We start from the raw sequence: 18,915 nt of genomic DNA, 5'->3' as shown, positions 1-18,915 counted from the left end.
ATGATGACAGCTTTCGTTGGCTATTACTGGGCAGAAAAGCTTGAAATCAGAAACAATGCTGTTTATTGGCTACACCGTTGATGAGCTGGACGCAAGTAAGCCTGTAGCGCCTCAAAAGGGAAACAGGTGTGATGCAGTAAGACGGAACTAACAGGGATGACGGATGGGATGAGCCGTTCTGATTTCTCTCCTTGGTCAATTCTTTTATCTTTCGCCATTTCTTGACCTGAAGATCTCGTCTCGCCTCTTTTATCCTCCACAAAAACATCGATAACACGACCGCTATGCCGAGCGCGCGAACGAATTTGGGTCCTCTCACAACAGAGTGGAAGTACCCTGATCGATGTACTGTGCCAGTGACCGATTGCACGACATGCACGAATGCCTGGCAAGGTCAGACGTGCGGGAATAACAAGGACAACACGGTAGGCCAATCTTTCCTTGACGCGTCGAACGAGATCTGACAGAACCTCGTAGCAAGGCGTACTAGACGATACAGACTGTTGGCCACCGCGAAAATCATTTATCTCGGCTGGAAATGCGGTGAATGGCTGGGGCTTCTACTCTCCCGCATTCGAGTGTCCTCAAGGCTACGAAAAAGCATGTACCGCGACGGGCCCAGAGACTGGAAACTTCAATTTTCAGTTCTCGATACAAGATGACGAGAGGGTGATAGGATGCTGTCCATCGTAAGGGTCTTCTGACTTAGTCTTTGGTCGAGAACTGACGGCAACAGCGGATACACCTGTGCGCAACCCGGCGGGCCACAAACGTGCACAACCATCGCTTCCAGAGGATCATTACAAGTAGCATCATGCTCGAACCAAAAGACCGTTCTCAATTGGCTCACACTTCCAGCGACTGTAACAGATGAAACCAGCACAGTATCTCTAGATGGGATAACCATCTTCGCACCAATGATCCAGCTCAACTATCGCGAAAAAGATCTAAGCTTGTCATCTGGTTCAACAGGATCTACAAAAACAGATTCGGCACCGGCTGAGACTGGTACAGGTGAATCATTCTCATACTCATCTTCCAGCGGGGGACTATCGACGGGTGCTAAAGCTGGCATTGGAGCTGGGGTTGGAGTAGTTGGGCTTGCGATTATTGGAGCGGCGTTGTATCTCTGGAGGAGAAGAAAAAGGGCAACGCCGCAGGCTGCTGAGCTGGAGACGAAGGAGGATACGAAGAACGCGGGATCAGTTTTGGCTTATGGTTCGCCGCCGCCGCAGTATCCTCCTGTTGAACTGGATGCGACGAATTCGAGACATGAGATGTGAGTGATGTGCATTTGGACATGAGACAGACAATGACTAAGATGGGGTGTACTTTTCGGAAGATAAGCGAAGGGAGTGTAATGCGTGTAATATTCTCATGACATTATAGCCTTTAAGGAGATAGGCTCTAAGTGCTAATATATAGATTAAATCCTATACGCCAAACTAACCCCTGAACTCCTTATGTGCAGCTTGCAACTCCGCCTCCAAGAAGTGTGCATGGTTTTCCGTTGCCAGTGCATGGAGAGCTCTATGAGAAACCATCAATATTAGCAAAGCTCGTTGGCGAGGGGGGAAATACATACTGCAGCGCAAGCAGCAAAGGCGCTTGTACCCCAGTAGCAACGACCAGAATCGCCCGCATTCGGAGCGGGAGGCCAGCAATTCTATTAATATTAGATAAATCTCAACTCTCAGAACATAATCACTTACCGCAGCCAGAGCTACTGGAAGGAAGAAGAGAAGAGTCAGCTTCATTGTGTAGGTTGTTTATCTAATAAATTGAAGTAATTGCAGGCTATGAGATGAAGTCTGAAATAAAGATTTAGTAGCAGTAACTTGACTCGAACACTCTTTTATATTTAAATGTTAGGACTTTAAGTTAATATCTTTATCAAAGGTAGTATCTTAAATGGGGCTAATAGTGTTATTAAACTTAAATTCTGTAGTTTGACTAGTAATTTATCGGCAGATACAAATAGAGAACTAAAAGCCTTCTGAAAGCGCTTCTAGCTCCACCCTACAAAGCTTAAAACGTAACAATTCAATTATTACAATTCATAATAGACTACCAAATCACATATCACTATCTAGTAATAACAATTATTGCTGGCTGAATAAGTAATAATATAGAAGTCAGTAAGACGTCAAATTTCTCATATAAGAAATAAAGTAAGCAGCCAAAGAGCTCATTGCATTCAAGGATGCATACATAATTCAGTTCAGGTCCAAAGCTTCGACGGGCCTCAGGCGATGTGAAAGTAGGTGTAGGCCATTGGACTGCAGCTGAGACATATTCAAGCTTGGGAAAGCTTAAATCACCCATAAGCAACGTCGTCAACACGAAGAGCTTCATATCGGAGTATCCACTTTAGTCCCTTGCAAGCCATGAGTTCAGTTGCTGGAGTGGATGTTAAGCTTTCAGGTTTCTATCATTTCTGTTCGTAATTATTGTTATTGGCCAAGCTCGTCGATGTACGGGAGACATCAAGTGGGTAATGTGGATCACGCAGCAAGGTGGCTAGAAAGCTCGCATGGCAATACGCAGACATAATTCACGGTTTTATTAGGGACCGTCAATAAGGTTTGTTCCTGACATGGGGCACGACATCACACCGACTCACTAATGTGGGGAGGAACAGTATTTTACCGGGAAATATAGCCGAAGACGATTCAGACCGCCTTGAAAATGCCTCTTTGCCGCTGGTTTTGAAGTGAGGCTATAGTTATGGCATCAAGCGACACGGTTACAATGACCATATGAGGCTAGAGCAAGCCGCACCCTATACGGGAGAGTCGTGTTGGCCCTTTCCTTACTCATTGTAGGGGCAATTTGAACTTTACCGTGCAGATGTGATTCCTGTCAAACGACTTAAGCTTTGGAGGGTGTTCAAGCTAATGTTTCACCAGTACGATCTGCACCAACGTGTCATCGTGGCTTACGTATACCTGGCTCTTCATTGACAAAATACGATGTTTCGGTTTGTGTTGATACCCGAACACCCGATTGGCTAGTTATGCGCGGTCCCATGGCCTCAAGCTCATAACGTGAGGGTATTCAGATGGGTATAGGGATGAGTTTGAGAGTGGGCCTTGGTGTTGCGGCATGAACACCAAGGTCCGGAATAACCAATTCCCGCAAATCGGGAGGCTTCAGATCCTCACGTGTCATTAAGTCTCTAGTTACTGCAGGTAGCTAATATACAGGCTCATCTCTCGACCAGAATTCCGGAGAAGCTTATATCCCGGCCGGAGACTTTCCGAAATCTGACCTTGACAACGATTCCTAAGATCCTCGGCCTCTCAGTGCTGGTTACCGCGCTACCACGACATTGCAACTCAATCAAGCAATATTCATAGGCCCTAGATCGGGCATGGCCCTTTTCTTTGTTGGCACCGGCATCACAGCCGATGAACAGACAGTGGGTATTTGCAGTGCCAGTTGCAACCTACTGCCTTTTCTTAGAAAGATGACAATTCTACATGCTAAAATTGTATCACGGCTCGCTGCATCAATATCTACTACAGCAAACCTTACCCATATACTGCCGAGCTACTGCCAATAGCGCATCATGCCATAGGTAGCGGGGCCGCAGCTTTCGGCATCATCTTGACTATGAGACCGCTGTCCAAGGAATAGGGCTTCGGACTCTCGATTAAGCATGAAGGGCAACTTGAACTTAGAGAATTTGTTCTCTATCCCAGATTCCAGTCCTTGAGATGATCAATGTTATTATCTCTTGCTTGAGCAGCTTTACGGCTAATGGAAGGGACCAGCTGCCGAGTGGCATGGAGTTTGGAGACATACACATCAAAAAGGCCGGCTTCAGCGCTTCGGTCAACCCAAGCTAGCTTAGTAGATAAGAAGCAACTCGAGCTCTGAGGCTGTCAAGTAGTAGCCATGTCTACTTCAGGGGCTTTGAGGTGAATGTTGATCATAGATCGGCGTCTCAAGTGGGCGATAAATGCTGGTATTAATGGAGATGTGCCGAGAAGCCGGTCGGTGCCTGAGTTTCGAGTCCGGTGTTTTGGCATGTCGCTATCAAGATTGCTTATTGGGCTTCCAACTATGAGCCGATGGCGAAGCATACTAAATACCCTTCGATCGAGGGCATCCGGGTCTGTGTTGCCTTCGGTGGTATCCACAAGCTGGAATCAGGAGAGCAAGTGGTAGACTTGAGAACGCCTACAAGCTAATGCCACGGCCACGGACGACCGACTGAATAAAAGCTTGTATGAGCGCCCGCAAGACAGTTTGATCAGCATCATGCCAGGTTCCAATAGTGCGACGTGAGATATCAAGGCGCAACTGAGGTGGGAGAAGCCCAAAGAGGTAACTATCGGCCTTGTGTGTCAAATAGGGTAGAGCTGAAGCGCCACCAGCGGATGGAATTTTGCCCTGAAGGTGGACGGGTGTAAGGCTAAGGGGTATGATGCACGCTCGGTGGTTTCGGCGGAATAGTTGCGCGTCGAAAGGGTAACAAAGACTGGCCCGCATACTTGATGCGCTCTACACTTTAATCCGCTTGGTCCTCAAAGAGCAGAAGACTAGCATCACCTACTCCATCTGATGTGGCCGGGAACTCGAAGCAGCCGAGAGAACTAAACTTGCTTTGGTATCTCATTACCGCTTCCCTGCAACGTGGAACGTTATTGAGCCTAGACGGAATGTGCAGATGTTCGGTGATGTGGCCTCCTTTGGCGGATGCAGGGCAGGGGAGATAGCCTAGCCAGGGACGAAGCTTGGCAACCTTGATGATTGATGAATCTGGGGTGACTGACGTGATGCCCCTTACCACGCTAGGCAAGGAATAAAACATGAGACTGGATATGGTGTAGATCGGCGATTTCGATGTGCGCCAGTCATGTATATTCCGCCACGAGTGCCATGGTTGTTAGTTTAGCCCTACCTAGAACCGTTTTGCTCGATCTATCGCAATGCATACCTAATACGTGTTAGATTGGATAAGCCATTCCTATCAGACATGAGCATGTTTGTATACAATCATTAAACATAGAAGCTCGTAGTGGGAGACTTACAAGACGGGATATTCTTCTGGAAAACATATCCGTGATGTCCTGTGAGGTTATGGAGAACCGAGTGGGAGTTGATATTGTGCACATACGAAGCAGACAACCGAGGGACAGGTTATCTCCGAAGCTTTGTATACCGCTTAACATGTTCTTGTTCTCGTCATCTCTGGAGGCCTGAAGCTCCGACTGTGCGGTGCCATGATGTCTATCAATGTTTGAAATGGCTGCCGTTAGTTCATCTTCCAGATCTTGAAGAGTTTCGGGACTTTGGGCCCTTAAACTGGGCTTGTATAAGAGTTCAGTCTTCGCTGATGTTGCTTTGGAGTCGTGACGGATGTAGTTCATTATCCTTCTCCACAAACTTGGTCGATCCAGCTGGAATATGTCTCGGTCAGGACTAAGATGAAAGTTCATGGTGAAACGAATGGCGATTGACAATAAGTTACGAAGAGCTTGCGCAACCTCTTCAGAGGCCTCTGCCTGGCCTCATGTTGTTCTTTCAACCTCAATCCAATGGTTCATGTGTTCATCCAAAGCGCTCAAATTCCGAACGGGCTTTCCATCGTAGCGCCCCGCCGAAAATGCAAGGAATGTCCTCAGTGGACTAAAGACCCAGTCATTCATTCTGTTCATCGTCTTCGTCTTGTTCTAAGTAGCGTTGGTATTAGAAAGTCCCAGTAGAATGAACCTGTTCCCCAACACTTACCTTATCGGATCGAGAAAACACGAGCATAAACGAAGCGAACCTTATTAGTTCCATGAAATCGAGTCCCAAAATGTGTTTCTCAACTTTTCGGAACAGCCCGTCCAGTAGCCAGCCTCCAGGTACGACAGCTGAAAAGACTTGTCCAATGATTCCAAGAAGAACCACCAACACGGCCACTATTTTACCCCCTTTTGAAGCTTTTAGGCTTTCCAATTTCTTTTGAAGCAGGCTCACGCCTTTCTGGATGTACTCAGGCATGGCAATCCGCAGTGCTGCTGTCATCCGTTGGCTGTAACGTGCCCCTGTACTCAATATTGGCCAGATACTGGTTGCCCGAAGCTAAGATACGGTAATGAGATTTTCTAGGAATATGATGAGTATTAGATAACATATATGGCGTCGACATACTGCTATCAAGTGCCAAGCACCACATCTCTCGGACACGAGAACGAATGCCATCGAGTATCGAAGAATGGTCAAACTCGGATTTCTGATCGGTTTTATTGTGCATCCTAAACCTATAGTGATACTGAAGTAGAGATTTCACATGATAGGGGTTCTCAGGAAATGATTGAGAGTCCAGAGTATGAAAATGGATTGTCGGGATTGAGACGAACGCTGGAAGATCACACTTGTCTTGTTCCAAGTCAGGTATCCCTATCAGATTCTCTGTCTGATATTCGTCATAGAGAGCCACAAATACAGGCCGAAGGCTCGGCCCTTGCGAGCTCTTGGTCTCATGTCGTCTCGGGACTGTTCTTAGTCTAGAGAGAATTTTGCCGCGGTCATTGGGCTTGTGGTCAAGAAGGTCATGGACTATAGTCTAAGTAGCAAGGACAGTCAGCAATACGATCAAGATGAATTGGGATCTCACTTGCCACAAACTCCCCGAATGTATAGTGATTGGTTGCCATATGGCTGCGGTTGATAAGCCTACTTCTCAATTAGACTGGAATCAATGTCATACATCCACCTGCATGCATATCCTGCTGAGTCCTCGGGTTGAAGTCGTGTCTTCCAGGTAGTACTCGCATAACAATTGTTGGCCATCGTGGCAGTGTCGTCGGTCTCGTTTTGCGCCTTGAGGTTGAAATACATGATGGTAGTCTCCATTTCAGTACCTGTGCAGGGCTCGATCGGAGCTGTTCCGGGTTCGTCGTGAACCATGGCGTGCTATAGGCTGGAGTTGTAACCGCAGTTGATAAATCTTACGCCCTAACTCCTTGGGTTTCAATTAATGTTTGATTGGATTGAGAGACTAAACAGCAAAGGGTTGAATGAAATCTGGAAAGCGCAGAGTCGCGAATTAATTAGATAATATTTCTAACGTATATATGCAGGTTTCAGCTGGGCCTAAGTACTATAGGCTCATTGGCTCAGATGAGATTGAGGCCTTCTACAAATGTGTAAAAATGCATCCATGATCTGATTCTTCGAAGCTGAAAGATTCGGGTTGATTGAACTGTAGCAGTATGGCTATTCCGACTCAGAAACCCTTTATACACTCTTGAGTTTCGACGATGTAGAATATGCTCCCACAAGGCTTCTAACAAGATACGACAAGTTGAGGACCATAGCGCTGGTTGGATTGTCGCGATAAATGTAAATGCCATGTATTATCTATCCAAGTATAGAGAGGCGAACATATCTAATCATAGAGCTTGGGACCCGAAGCCCCTAAAGTAACATAGAACAACTTGGTCTGTCCAGTAATAATCATCCTTCCCTTGCCGGCAAACTGGAAGTTAGCAGCAACAGTACCGGTGTAGATCTTGCCGATTAGCTTGCCCGAAGGGTTCCAGACGTGGACACCATCGCCGCAACCGGCATAAACACGGCCCTTGGAGTCGGTATGAACACCTGGAGGAGTCAGTACATGACATTGCAGCGGGCCAGAGGAGACTTACCATCGGGGATGAAAGACGCGACGTAAGCAAAGGTCTTGCGGTTCTGGAGAGTACCGTCCTGGTTTACATCGAAGGAGTAAACAGAGGCGGGTGAAGAGAGGTTGCGGCCGTAAAAGCCAAGAGCGATACCAGTGTCGGTGACATAGACCTTCTTGCCGTCGGGGCCAAAGCCAATACCTGATCAATATTAGTTGCGTGGACTCTACCATTACGAAAAGACATACCGTTAGGAAGGGTAAAGTCATCAGCGACGACAGTGACGGCGCCGGTGTCAAAGTTGTAACGATAGACTTGGTTTCGCAGACCAGGAACAGGACGGAAGTCCTGGAGGTATCCATAGAGGGTATCGGTGAAGTACAAGTCACCGTTCCTGGGGTTGATACCGACGTCGTTGAGGGAGTTGAACTGGCGACCAAAGTAGTTGTTGAGGAGGGCTGACTCGGGTTAGCTTCAAATATTATCGCTTGAGTATGTTTGCGACTCACTGGTGGTGTTGTAAGGAGGGAGAGGGTTCATCAGGTACAGGGCGGAGGGAACATCGTCGCCTTGGCCCTCACCAGCAAAGATGATGTTGCCCTTGTAGTAAGTGCCACCTGAGGCAGAAAATTAGTCGACATTCAATGCGGATCGCTAGGCTGACATACCATTGGGGTTGATGACCTGAGGGTTTGAGTCAACAACCGCGACCTTGACCTCATCCTTCTTGCCCTTGCGGACCTCGTCGGCCTCCTTGAGGGAAATCTTCTGAATGATGGAAGACTTGTTCAAGCCAGTGCCAGCAGCGGGAGCGCCAGCATTCTGGACAAAGAAGACCTCTTCAGTAGGAGGATACCATACGACAGCCTCATGGAAGATTGGGTCGGTGTCCGATGTTGCGATGAGGGTCAAAGAGGGGTCCTTTCCGATGACGTCGTAAAACTCTTCATCGTAGACATGAAAAGGCTTCTCAACAAGAGACTCCTCAGTCACACCAGGCCAAGTGAACACCTACTCAAAATCATTAGTAACAATCAGCGACAAGGCTGCAGTGACATACCAGAGAGTCATTGGCCACTGCGGGAGGCGGCACATCCTTCAAGACATTAAAGGACTTCTGGTCAATAATCTGGGCCGTAGAAGGAAGCTTAGCAGCCACGGCGCCCAAAACTGGCACGAGAACCCCCGCAGCAAGTACAGAAATGGTAGAAGGCATGACGAATGAATGCTTGGTGTGACAGGTCTCCGAGAAGGGATGGAGCTGACTGAGACACTTTTAATATGCGCAATGAATCAGTCGCTGCGAACTCATCATCTCCGCCTGAAATGACAGCGACGAGGCATTAACGAGGGTTGTCTCGGGGTTGTACTCCAAGAACGTGCAAGATCTGCAGCGTTAAGCTTAAGCTAGCGTGGGTCGCCGGCTTACGCGGGTCAATCAGCGCTTCGGCACTGGGGATCGGGGTAGTAGAATGTGGGGAGATTAGCATGTTTAGAGTTTGGGAGAGTTACGTAGCCGAGAGGGAAAAGAAAGGAAAGCAGATGTTGGTCCGTTGAGCAGGGGGGGAATAACTTACGATTGAGTGAGTTCTAGACTGACTCGGGGATCTGGACGTGTCTTCCGGACAGGGCTGACTCGGAGAATGGAAGGGAACTGCCCTGGAAGAATCGGTATGAACCATGCCTACAGGGGTCTTGGAATCAATATCGAACTGAACCGACCACCAACAACCAACACAACCTCCTGTAACCTGCAGCCACGCCACAACTACATATTGTGGTTCCCGTTCCTTGGCAGCGGCACATGTCCCAACAATAAGGGTTGTTTTTATTAATCGCCGACCGAAAGTGCCGCTGAGTAACGGACACGAGTGAGGGAAAGCATTACGATTGGAGGTCTTTTAGACACCAGCTGAGATTGTGGCTTGCGCTTGGGAAATGTCCCTGCTGTGAACATTACGACTTGCTCAATCGAGTAGGTGTGAAAATCTGGTGTGACGCACTCTTACGGCATATGGCGAAGGAACTTTCCGAGTTGATGCGTGAGCGAATTGACGATCTTTTTCACTCTGAAGAACGGACGATGCAGATATGTCAGATCTCAGGATTCATCTCATCTTTACCACTGCATTGGTAACGATACCCTTGATACTTTACCTCTTCTTTACGGAATAAAAAGAAGACGATCGCGGTACAACTGGGGTATCAGCCCATGCACCCCTTCAGCAGCTGAGGCAGGGATGGAACCAACATGCAGAAAAATAGAGTTTGAGTTTGATTAGCCAAAACTGCCAAACCTTGAACTTTATCAGAGCAAAAGATCCAGCCACCAAATGAGCTTAGCATGGAACTTGTCAGTTGCGTGATATGGAAGGAGGAAACTTGATGGTGAGACCGCCACTGGAGGGAGGGAAGAAGGGCATTGAGAAAAGATGGTGTTGTCAGTTTTACTTAAGACCTTTGCAGCACCGACAGCCAACAAACTGTTGTTGGTTCTGTCGTTTTTAACCAAGTTACTGCTAAAGCAGCGTATCGCTTCCTTTTTTCATTCGATTCACTCATTTATTCCCTGGTCTGCCGATCGATCTCTACCCCCGTCCCATCACCGCCCCGAAATGACATGGCCGACAACACCAAAAACGGCGCCGTCGCGATCGTGATCTGCGTCTTCATCAGCATCGCCTTCTACAATGTCCTCGAGCTCAATGCCTACATCTTCGGCAGCTTCAAGAGACGAAGCGGACTTTACTTCTGGAGTTTAGTCATCGCGACTTGGGGTATTGCCTTCAATGGAACGGGTTACCTCATCCTCCATCTGTCGCTGTCGGCGCAGAAATATCTATACTCGACGCTTATACTCATCGGGTGGTGTACCATGATTACAGGACAGTCTGTTGTTTTGTACTCGAGATTGCATATTGTTATGCATAACCAGAAGAGATTGAGGATGGTGTTGTACATGATCATGGTCAATGCCACCTGGTTGCATCTCCCTGTGATCATCCTTGTCTATGGAGTCGGATCATCGAACCCGGAGCCCTTCCAAAAGCCATATGAGGTTTTTGAGAAGATCCAGCTTAGTGTCTTCTTTGTCCAAGAGCTCATCATCTCGGGTCTCTACGTCTGGGAAACAAGCAAGCGCCTCAGACTAGAGAAGAGCGTCGGCAACACCAAGACACGCATGGTACTGAATCACCTTCTCATCGTCAACGTCCTCGTCATCCTCCTCGACGTCTCCATCCTCGCCCTCGAATTCGCGAATCTCTTCGACATCCAGACCGCCTGGAAGCCACTCGTATACAGCGTCAAGCTCAAGCTCGAGTTCAGCATCCTCAACCGTCTCGTCGAGCTTACCCGTGGAAGGAACGAGAGCTCTTATGGTCGCAGTCACAATGCCACCCACCATGATGATGTAGGCTTGGAGACATTGAATCGCGACCGGCGGAAGCATACTGGGCCTCAGGGAACAATTACTGGAGAGTATGAGGTTCGTGTTGGGAAGGGTGAAGAGAGTCATCGTGTATTCGGCAATGAGTCGAGTCTGGTCAAGACAACCGAGATATCAGTCCATAGCGAACGATATCCGGGTCATGGCGTACATGATAGAGGTAGTTTGGAGGGCGAAGGATCGAGTGATCTGCAGCACGTACCGAGAGGGAGTGCATCTTCAGCGTCTTCTGAAGTACAATTTGCCAAGTACGGCAACTAAGACACCATAGTTATACAGCGTTTGTAATCTGCATTTCCATTGCAATGGAGTGATTTCCAATGGCGCGTGACAGGGTTTTCGACGAATCAAATTATCGCGGCAATCAGAATATTGCTCTTGGTGCCTTGTCCATTTATCCTTGATTTTTAAGCATGCCATAGAGGCTGATGTCAGCCATCGGGTCGCTCAAGCCAGGATAGTCGCATAATCAAAAGTCCGGACTTATCGGGTAAGCCAAATGGCTCACATCATCCAGCCAATCGTAAATTTGCAAACTCTAAGCTACACTACTTGTAATCCGGTACTACTCTATTGCCGTGCAATAGTATGTTGTTTCAATCGTGGCTCTGGCTGACGATGAACGCTTGAGCGCCCCGTACATACCCTGAACCCGCCCAAGTTCATTGCCGAGAGGTGGAGCCCGATGATCAAGCCAGGATTAACACTGACGCCATGACTGACTGGAGAATATTTGGAGGCCATGAATTATAAAAGGTTATTGGAAGCAAGTCTACAGGCTTCTATGTACGAAACTCACCACGTCTTCAGAGGTTCGCCAACCAAGCACCACAATATCTCCTCCATGTCTCGCTATGCTCGAGCTCATATAAACCCCCAAGGTCCTGGTGACACAAGACCTACAGCACTCCAGATCGTCAAAGACGAAGGCCTTCTCGACAAACTCACTGACAAGGTTGTCCTCATCACAGGCGGCAATCAAGGCATTGGCCTCGAAACCGCCCGAGCACTTCACGCAACCGGAGCAACGGTTTACATCACCGCAAGATATCGAGCAGGGCATCAAAGACATTGTCTCATGGCCGGAAGCAAAGTCAGAGGTACCTGTCTACGGAATAGAACTGAGGCTTGACTCGTTTAAATCCGTACGAGCCGCCGCGCAAGACTTCCTGGCTAAAGTTGACAAGCTGAACATTCTCATCCTCAACGCCGGAGTCATGGCTACTCCTGAGGGTAAAACTGAAGATGGCTTCGAGACCCAATTTGGGACAAACCATCTTGGACACTTTCTTCTATTCCAGCTTCTCAAACCAGCTCTTCTTGCAGCCACCACGCCTTCTTTCCAATCTCGTGTTATCTCCCTTGCGTCAAAAGGTCACCGCGCTGGTGGTATACACTGGGATGACTACAACTTCGAGAAGGATACTTGCAATCCCTGGCTGGCATATGCTCAGTCCAAAACAGCGAATATATACTTCGCATCCGAGCTTGACAGGCGATATGCAGACCAAGGCATTCATGGCTTGTCGGTGCATCCTGGATATATACTCACCAACTTGGGTAAGTATATTGACCTCAGCACGATCGACTTGGATGGACCTATCAAGAATGCTTTGAGGAACAAAGCTCAGGGCGCTGCCACGACTGTTTATGCGACAGTCAGTAAGGACTGGGAGGGACGTGGTGGGAAGTATCTGGCTGATTTTGTGGAGGAGAGACTGGTCAGACCGGGTGTAGAGCCAACGTCTCCTGAACTGGGACACGCTGTGTGGATCTATGATGAGGAAGCAGAACGAAAGCTCTGGGAGCTGTCGGAGAGGCTTGTTGGATTACATACTTCCCAGGAGTAATAAACAGAACACATAGAAAGACTTTCACTCTTCGGAGGAGCATAGTCGGAAATTATCAAACCTTGCTCGAGAAGCTGGAAGACATCGAGATTCATCTCCGGTAGTGATAGTAATAGATGTTGCGTGATATCCACCTCAAGCAAGAGCAGAAATGCTTCTTCCTCACTTGCAGGTAATCAAAGCAGCTCTGTAATGGAATTCTTTAAGCTTGTAGGATAAAAGCCCGGCTGGTATTAGAATTCGCTATATCTCTTCTCACGTGCTGGTCGCAGTTATGAACCTCGGCACAACAGTCGGGAAGGTGATCACGAGTGACAATTCGCGCCTCAATTGGGCATTAAACCAACCCTACTTGGTACCGTAGATCAGGTTTTGGGATGCATTTGGCAGCAACTGCCAATCTGGAGGTGGAGAAGGGTTGCTTTCCCCTCCTGCATGCAACAATATCTGGCTCTTTTAAGTGATACCTACTCGATGTGGCTAGCTCAGATACACGAAGTACTTATCAACAAAATGAAAGAGATCTCCTTGAAAGAATGAGAATGAAGTACCAACTGTCCCATTAGTTCCTAGCTTCAGGCGGACTTCACATATTTTTCTCGTCAATTGTCTTGTGGCTGAACCTGTCGGATACCTGGGCTGGTGCAAAATTCCCAGGCGATCGATATACAGCTATCACCACTAACATGCTCTACGTTTCTGTAGCGGTATGGCTTTCGGCCATATCGTGCACTCAAATTACAAGCGTATTCGCACAAGATGCAGAGGGTTGGTACAAGTCTCATCCAAACATGGCCCGGATCAAGCATGTGAATCAGGATACTCATCAGATCGTTGACGAGTATGGAAGAACTAGGTTCTTTCACGGAACCAATGTTGTCATGAAAGAAGCCCCGTGGTACAGGCCTTTTGAGTGGACTCCGGGTGTTTCATCGTTCGGCGAACGAGATGTTCAGAATATGCACGACTTGGGGCTGAATATTGTCCGGCTTGGCCATAGCTGGGCTGGTGCTGAGCCAGTTCGCGGAGAGTACAACCAGACATTCTTAGATATCATGAAGAAGCAGACAAAACTCGCAGAAGAACACGGTATCTATGTGCTGGTGGACGTGCACCAAGACGTACTGGCTAAACAACTTTGTGGTCATGGTGTACCTGACGTGAGTAAGCAAATGCCCTACAGTCCTGCATTAATTAACATGAAGTTAGTGGTTCGTCAAGAAGGACTGGGTTACGGGATTCAGAAGGTTCCCGTTCCCACAGAAGCTCAAGCCATTCACCACTGATGGTGACGGCTTTCCTTCGCCTCAATCCCAATGCGGTACTATCGATTGGTCATTGAGCTACTTATCCGTGGCCGTTGGAAATGCTTTCGGGAGACTTTACAACAACTTTGATGGACTTGGAGACGCATTCGCCGCGTATTGGAAGAAACTGGCGTCGGAGTATGTTGACACTACGAATGTCGTGGGGTACAATCTACTCAACGAACCCTGGGCTGGTGACACATACGCCGATCCAACAATTCTCGTGCCCGGTGTTGCGGATCGCAAAAACCTGGAGGGTCTTTGGAACCGAGCATCGAAACAGATACGCACGGTTGACAATGATACGCTTATCTGGTTTGAGGGTACTACCTTCGATGTTCTGTCAGGCTTCAACAACGTACCTCTCGGTGACGGGTCCAAGACAGTACATTCATTCCACTACTACAACCCACCGCAGCTAGGCCCGCTAAAGGATACACTCTACAACCGACATAAAGACAATGTTCGACTCAAGACCGCCTGTGTCCTTACGGAGTTGACGTTCTGGATGGGCGATGATAAGCAGATGGCTGGCCTTGCGGAAGCCATGACTACGACAGACGCGAACATGGTGTCTTGGATAGGATGGGCATACGAGAATCTGTATAATGGGGCATCGGGCAAGCCATATCCAGAGCTACAGAAGCATTACAGCCGAGCGTATCCAGCTGCCATCGCGGGGACACCTACTTCGTTTGGGTTTGATGAGGCATCCGGTGTCTTCAAGCTGAACTTCACCAGCGACCCTACCATTGGTGCACCGACTGAGATTATTTTACCTATTTCTACCTTTCCAAACGGGTACGAGGTTCGAGTTCTACCTGGTGGCAGCCTGTTGCAATACAAGCCTGACGATCGCACCCTGGCCTTGTTTACATCCAAGGTCTTCAAAAAGGGAACGGAGATATCTGTTGAGATTTCCAGCAAATGAGATTTCTAGCCTTTTCACCTTATCTTTGTCTAGCCCACCATGCCCTGTTCGCCTTCTAAATAAATTGTTCTCAATGATACTGGCGCTGCAGGCGCACCTAGTGATATGCTGTCAAGTTGAGCCTTACGCTCAACCAGAAGTTTCACTGTTTGTACATGCCCCTGCTCTGCAGCCATGATAAGAGGAGTAAATCCTTTGTTATCACTGGCGTTGATGTCGGCACCAGCGTCAAGTAGCTTTTTGGCCACCCCAACCACGGAGCTTTTGTAAGATATTAACGTCTCGCCATATTCCAGGGTTTTGTGGATTTCGTATCAGATTACCCATGCTGGCAGGCCTATGATTTTGCTTTTCGGTAATCCATTGTGTCTCTGCAATCGGAATTTCCATTTCTCCTACCCTGGAAGTAATGTTGTACATATTCTGTACCTGATCTCGGGTCTTCGGCAAAATGTCAAGATCATGGAAATTGCCAGTCCATCTTTGCGAAACGGTTTGCGAGGCTAGCGTCGAGATCTCTGTTGTTACCCCCGTGCTATCTTGAACAGAACTTCGACAGGACGAAATTGAAGGCTGCCTTTAAAGGTCAGTACCATGGTTAAAGTGGGGGAGTTGAAGCTTACCTGCTTAATGCCGCCGGCGTTGGAATTTCTGGCAGCCAATGGCGAATCCATGTATGTTGCTTTACCCTTTCTGCGTCAGGTCTATCCCACGGTTGACGTTTTAATATCTCAGCGACAAAGTTCTGAGCATTCTCAGTGACTTGGAAACTGACAAGAATAGTTGCAAGGTCTTCCAAGTTCCCTGTATAGTGCAATATTGCAAGCTGACTTCGGAATGGTACGCTTTTTGTCAAAATGAAGAAAGCAGTTATCCCTATAGCCCATATGTCTGCCTTGAAGTAATTCTCGGCAAGGATGCTCTGAGAGTTGTATTGAAGGAGCTCGGGTGCCATATATAATGGAGTCCCTGGAGCCAGGGTTGTTCCGGTCGTCTCCGCCCCCAGTTTCTTACTGATACCGAAGTCAGCAAGCTTCACCCACCACGAATTTGGGGCGAGGTCCTGTGGGATTTTAGAGACTAGAATGTTCTACCAACAAGTTAGCTGTCATGTCCTGAATACTGGTTCAGAACCAACCTGAGGCTTCACGTCACGATGGGCAAATCCTGCTTCGTGCATAACAGCGACACCCGACAGGAGTTGACTAGTGATGTGGCTACATTCATCGTCTGTCAGACGTCTGTGGTCGCGAATGTAGGCATACAAGTCTCCATCTGGAAAGTATTCCATAGCTATGTACAGCTTGTTCGATGTCGCATACCATCCGAGGGACTTGACAAAATACTGAGCGTACTGGGATTTGTTAGATGCCTGTGTCGAGAGACGATACGTTTGCGAGGGACTGTCCACTGATTTACCTTTTCATGGGAGAACTTGACTATGGATTCGAGCTCGCGTCTATAGTATCGTTTGGAATTCTCACTCTCCAGCCAAATTCGTTTTACGGCGCGATTGGCAAAGCTTCGACCTCCATCGGTGCATGTTTGTAAGATAACATCCCCTTGGCCACCATGACCAAGAGTACGAACTTTTTTCCACCGTTCTTGACGATGAGGGGCTGAAGGGGGTGCATCAGGATCGCGATGGTAGTGAATAGTGTAGGCACCCTCGTAACGCGTGGTTAGTTGGTAGTCATGAACTAGGTCCGAAAGAGAACTATCCATGTTGGTACTCGTGGATTATAACAGTACTCGAATAACGCACAATTGGCCGATTGAATCCTTTAGAGCACCGACATTCCAGTCCGGAAAGCGAACTTAATCCAATCGGGCGTTGTTGAAGGAGAGGGAAAGGTCAGCATGCAATCTCTCAGCCGCAGAGAGGCTGACTTTCAAGCTGCAACTTCTCTTCGGAGCGCATATAGCTTTTTCCGCTCGCAGCATAGCCTACTACAGTGGCATATCATTGGATATCACAACTGTATGAAAGGCTTCTGCAGATCTCACGACGTGTAATAAGTCAAGGAAAGCAAACGCTTGAGCTTGTATCAAGTCTACAAAATATTGTTAAAAACAAAGCGCGCCCATTCGATCTATGATACTTTCGACATATTGCGACCCAACCTCGACTCCTCCCCCATTATCAAAGTCTTGGGGGTCACCGAAGCCTGTATTGCCCTTGTCCAGACACGTCAAGCACGTCTCAACCACCGCACTATATTTATCGCCCATACACATTCTCAGTTCGGTACGACTGAGGAGCATCAACTGCTCTTTGATGGCCTGTGGATCTAGCTCCGAGATACAACCCTCGGTATTGGGAAACACTGGGGATAAGCTAGTAGTAGCACCATCATATTCAACAAGCGATCGCCAGAGGCCAATTTCCAAAAGACAAACACCAAGACTGTATATGTCATGTTGCATGACAAACTTCATAGCCTTGCCCCCAGTTCGAGTAGGATGCTGATATACTACACTTCTTTTCTCGGCCTTGGAACTGTTTGTTGGCGAGTCTGCATATCGGAAAAGCTGAAACCCAGCCAGACATACCAGCATATGCTCATTCCCTTTGCTTGTACAATATAGAGTGAGTATTGTCTCTGGCGTGATGTTCTTGTGTACGAATTCGTAAAGGTGTACGTAATAAACTGCTGTGACAAGCTGCCGCGCGATATTGAGTCTGGTTGTCAATGAATCAGGCACAATGCCAGAGAGTAGGAGTTCCCTGCAGCTCCGGACCCTGGAATACCCTTCCGGGATGCTAAATACAATCTTTAACAAGGGCGCCTTGGTGACTTGAATAACTCCTTTGCATTTCAAGGTCCCGAACGTGGAAGGGTCTGAGTCTCGAAGGCGTGATGCAAGCTCTCGAGCATCCCTCAGCGCAACTGTATCCCGAGAAACCGTATCAATGATGAAGTATTTACTCTCCTTCAGCTTGACTGCAAGCTCGGTCTCACAATACGGGATCGCTTGGATTACAAGGTTCTCGAGTACCTTTTCTGCAAGCTTTACAGTCTCGCTATTGTTGAAAGCTTCGCGGAAATTCAAGCCCTCGCGAGCCGGCTCCCCTCGACCTCGTGTGTCGCTCTGAGTAACGCTTTTCAACACATTTTCGGTGTTAGCGGGGCCGGTTTTAATAATTTGGAACCACGATGGCTCAAACCGCTTTTGCCAGGACTCAAGATCGGCAACGGTGCTTTCGAGGGTTTCTCGGAGATTAAGGAAATGCAGAGCCTTGTATCTTTTCGAGCCACCATATTTATCGGGTTTAGAGACAACAACTATCGCAGCTTCAAGCTTCGACTGCAAGATGCGTAATATGTGCGACTGTAGCTCTCGCTGATCCTCGGTCATGCCACTCTCGAGTTCTTTAATTATCTCTACCTGGCTGGCAATTCGAGACCAGCAAATCTGTATTCTTACCGACACCTCGTCGGCTAATTTATCGACCTGGCCATAGTCCTTATAGGCCTGGACGAGATATTTCCCTAACCTAGAACTGTCAGAAACTGCCGTGAGGTCTGACTTGGGCATTCTTACTTGATACAGATATCGACTGTGCCAGCAACGCCGGCAATAGCTAGAGCCAGCTCGGCCATCGTATCGTAACAAATATTATAATACCTTTGTTCCATTCACCAGCAGATCTGCTTAGAGTCGGTGACGGGTTTCCAGACACTCTGACTGAGGCGTTTTCTGGGGCTGATTCCTCCATCCACCAACATGTTTTCAGGCTCGCTCGCATGAGGCG

General features: G+C 48.0%; 9 protein-coding genes; 4 read left to right on the top strand and 5 right to left on the bottom strand.

The window, feature by feature from the left end:
• Positions 1–284: 284 nt before the first annotated feature.
• On the top strand, positions 285–1,283 carry FFUJ_11413 (uncharacterized protein; the record flags this gene model as incomplete). XM_023570310.1 has 3 exons in its annotated part: positions 285–425; positions 478–689; positions 737–1,283. 3 exons carry the CDS (start codon positions 285–287, stop codon positions 1,281–1,283), a joined length of 900 nt encoding a protein of 299 aa, XP_023437439.1.
• Positions 1,284–1,461: 178 nt separating this feature from the next.
• Positions 1,462–1,757, bottom strand: FFUJ_11412 (uncharacterized protein; the record flags this gene model as incomplete). XM_023570309.1 has 3 exons in its annotated part: positions 1,462–1,530; positions 1,586–1,666; positions 1,713–1,757. 3 exons carry the CDS (start codon positions 1,755–1,757, stop codon positions 1,462–1,464), a joined length of 195 nt encoding a protein of 64 aa, XP_023437438.1.
• Positions 1,758–4,945: 3,188 nt separating this feature from the next.
• FFUJ_11411 (uncharacterized protein) lies at positions 4,946–6,906 on the bottom strand (the record flags this gene model as incomplete). XM_023570306.1 is given in 7 exon segments in its annotated part: positions 4,946–4,975; positions 5,040–5,513; positions 5,538–5,681; positions 5,740–6,014; positions 6,148–6,555; positions 6,614–6,657; positions 6,677–6,906. 7 exon segments carry the CDS (start codon positions 6,904–6,906, stop codon positions 4,946–4,948), a joined length of 1,605 nt encoding a protein of 534 aa, XP_023438137.1.
• Positions 6,907–7,387: 481 nt separating this feature from the next.
• FFUJ_11410 (probable lactonohydrolase) lies at positions 7,388–8,838 on the bottom strand (the record flags this gene model as incomplete). XM_023570305.1 has 6 exons in its annotated part: positions 7,388–7,599; positions 7,647–7,823; positions 7,871–8,080; positions 8,132–8,239; positions 8,291–8,633; positions 8,683–8,838. 6 exons carry the CDS (start codon positions 8,836–8,838, stop codon positions 7,388–7,390), a joined length of 1,206 nt encoding a protein of 401 aa, XP_023437437.1.
• Positions 8,839–10,242: 1,404 nt separating this feature from the next.
• On the top strand, positions 10,243–11,331 carry FFUJ_11409 (uncharacterized protein; the record flags this gene model as incomplete). The annotated part of the gene is made up of 1 exon (XM_023570304.1): positions 10,243–11,331. One exon carries the CDS (start codon positions 10,243–10,245, stop codon positions 11,329–11,331), a length of 1,089 nt encoding a protein of 362 aa, XP_023437436.1.
• Positions 11,332–11,914: 583 nt separating this feature from the next.
• On the top strand, positions 11,915–12,920 carry FFUJ_11408 (related to reductases; the record flags this gene model as incomplete). XM_023570303.1 has 2 exons in its annotated part: positions 11,915–12,170; positions 12,223–12,920. The coding sequence occupies 2 exons, from the start codon at positions 11,915–11,917 to the stop codon at positions 12,918–12,920; spliced, it is 954 nt and encodes a 317-aa protein (XP_023437435.1).
• A 791-nt stretch (positions 12,921–13,711) lies between these two features.
• FFUJ_11407 (probable endoglycoceramidase) lies at positions 13,712–15,158 on the top strand (the record flags this gene model as incomplete). XM_023570302.1 has 2 exons in its annotated part: positions 13,712–14,080; positions 14,130–15,158. The coding sequence occupies 2 exons, from the start codon at positions 13,712–13,714 to the stop codon at positions 15,156–15,158; spliced, it is 1,398 nt and encodes a 465-aa protein (XP_023437434.1).
• A 228-nt stretch (positions 15,159–15,386) lies between these two features.
• Positions 15,387–16,883, bottom strand: FFUJ_11406 (related to Ca2+/calmodulin-dependent protein kinase Ibeta2; the record flags this gene model as incomplete). XM_023570301.1 has 4 exons in its annotated part: positions 15,387–15,735; positions 15,782–16,248; positions 16,297–16,512; positions 16,578–16,883. The coding sequence occupies 4 exons, from the start codon at positions 16,881–16,883 to the stop codon at positions 15,387–15,389; spliced, it is 1,338 nt and encodes a 445-aa protein (XP_023437433.1).
• Positions 16,884–17,225: 342 nt separating this feature from the next.
• On the bottom strand, positions 17,226–18,763 carry FFUJ_11405 (uncharacterized protein; the record flags this gene model as incomplete). XM_023570300.1 has 2 exons in its annotated part: positions 17,226–18,657; positions 18,705–18,763. The coding sequence occupies 2 exons, from the start codon at positions 18,761–18,763 to the stop codon at positions 17,226–17,228; spliced, it is 1,491 nt and encodes a 496-aa protein (XP_023437432.1).
• Between the last annotated feature and the right edge of the window lie 152 nt (positions 18,764–18,915).

Source organism: Fusarium fujikuroi, chromosome FFUJ_chr11 (genome assembly GCF_900079805.1).
Source record: "Fusarium fujikuroi IMI 58289 draft genome, chromosome FFUJ_chr11".
Taxonomy (NCBI): domain Eukaryota; kingdom Fungi; phylum Ascomycota; class Sordariomycetes; order Hypocreales; family Nectriaceae; genus Fusarium; species Fusarium fujikuroi.
The sequence above is the reverse complement of the archived record's forward strand: the minus strand, read 5'-3'. Positions and strand labels throughout refer to the sequence as shown.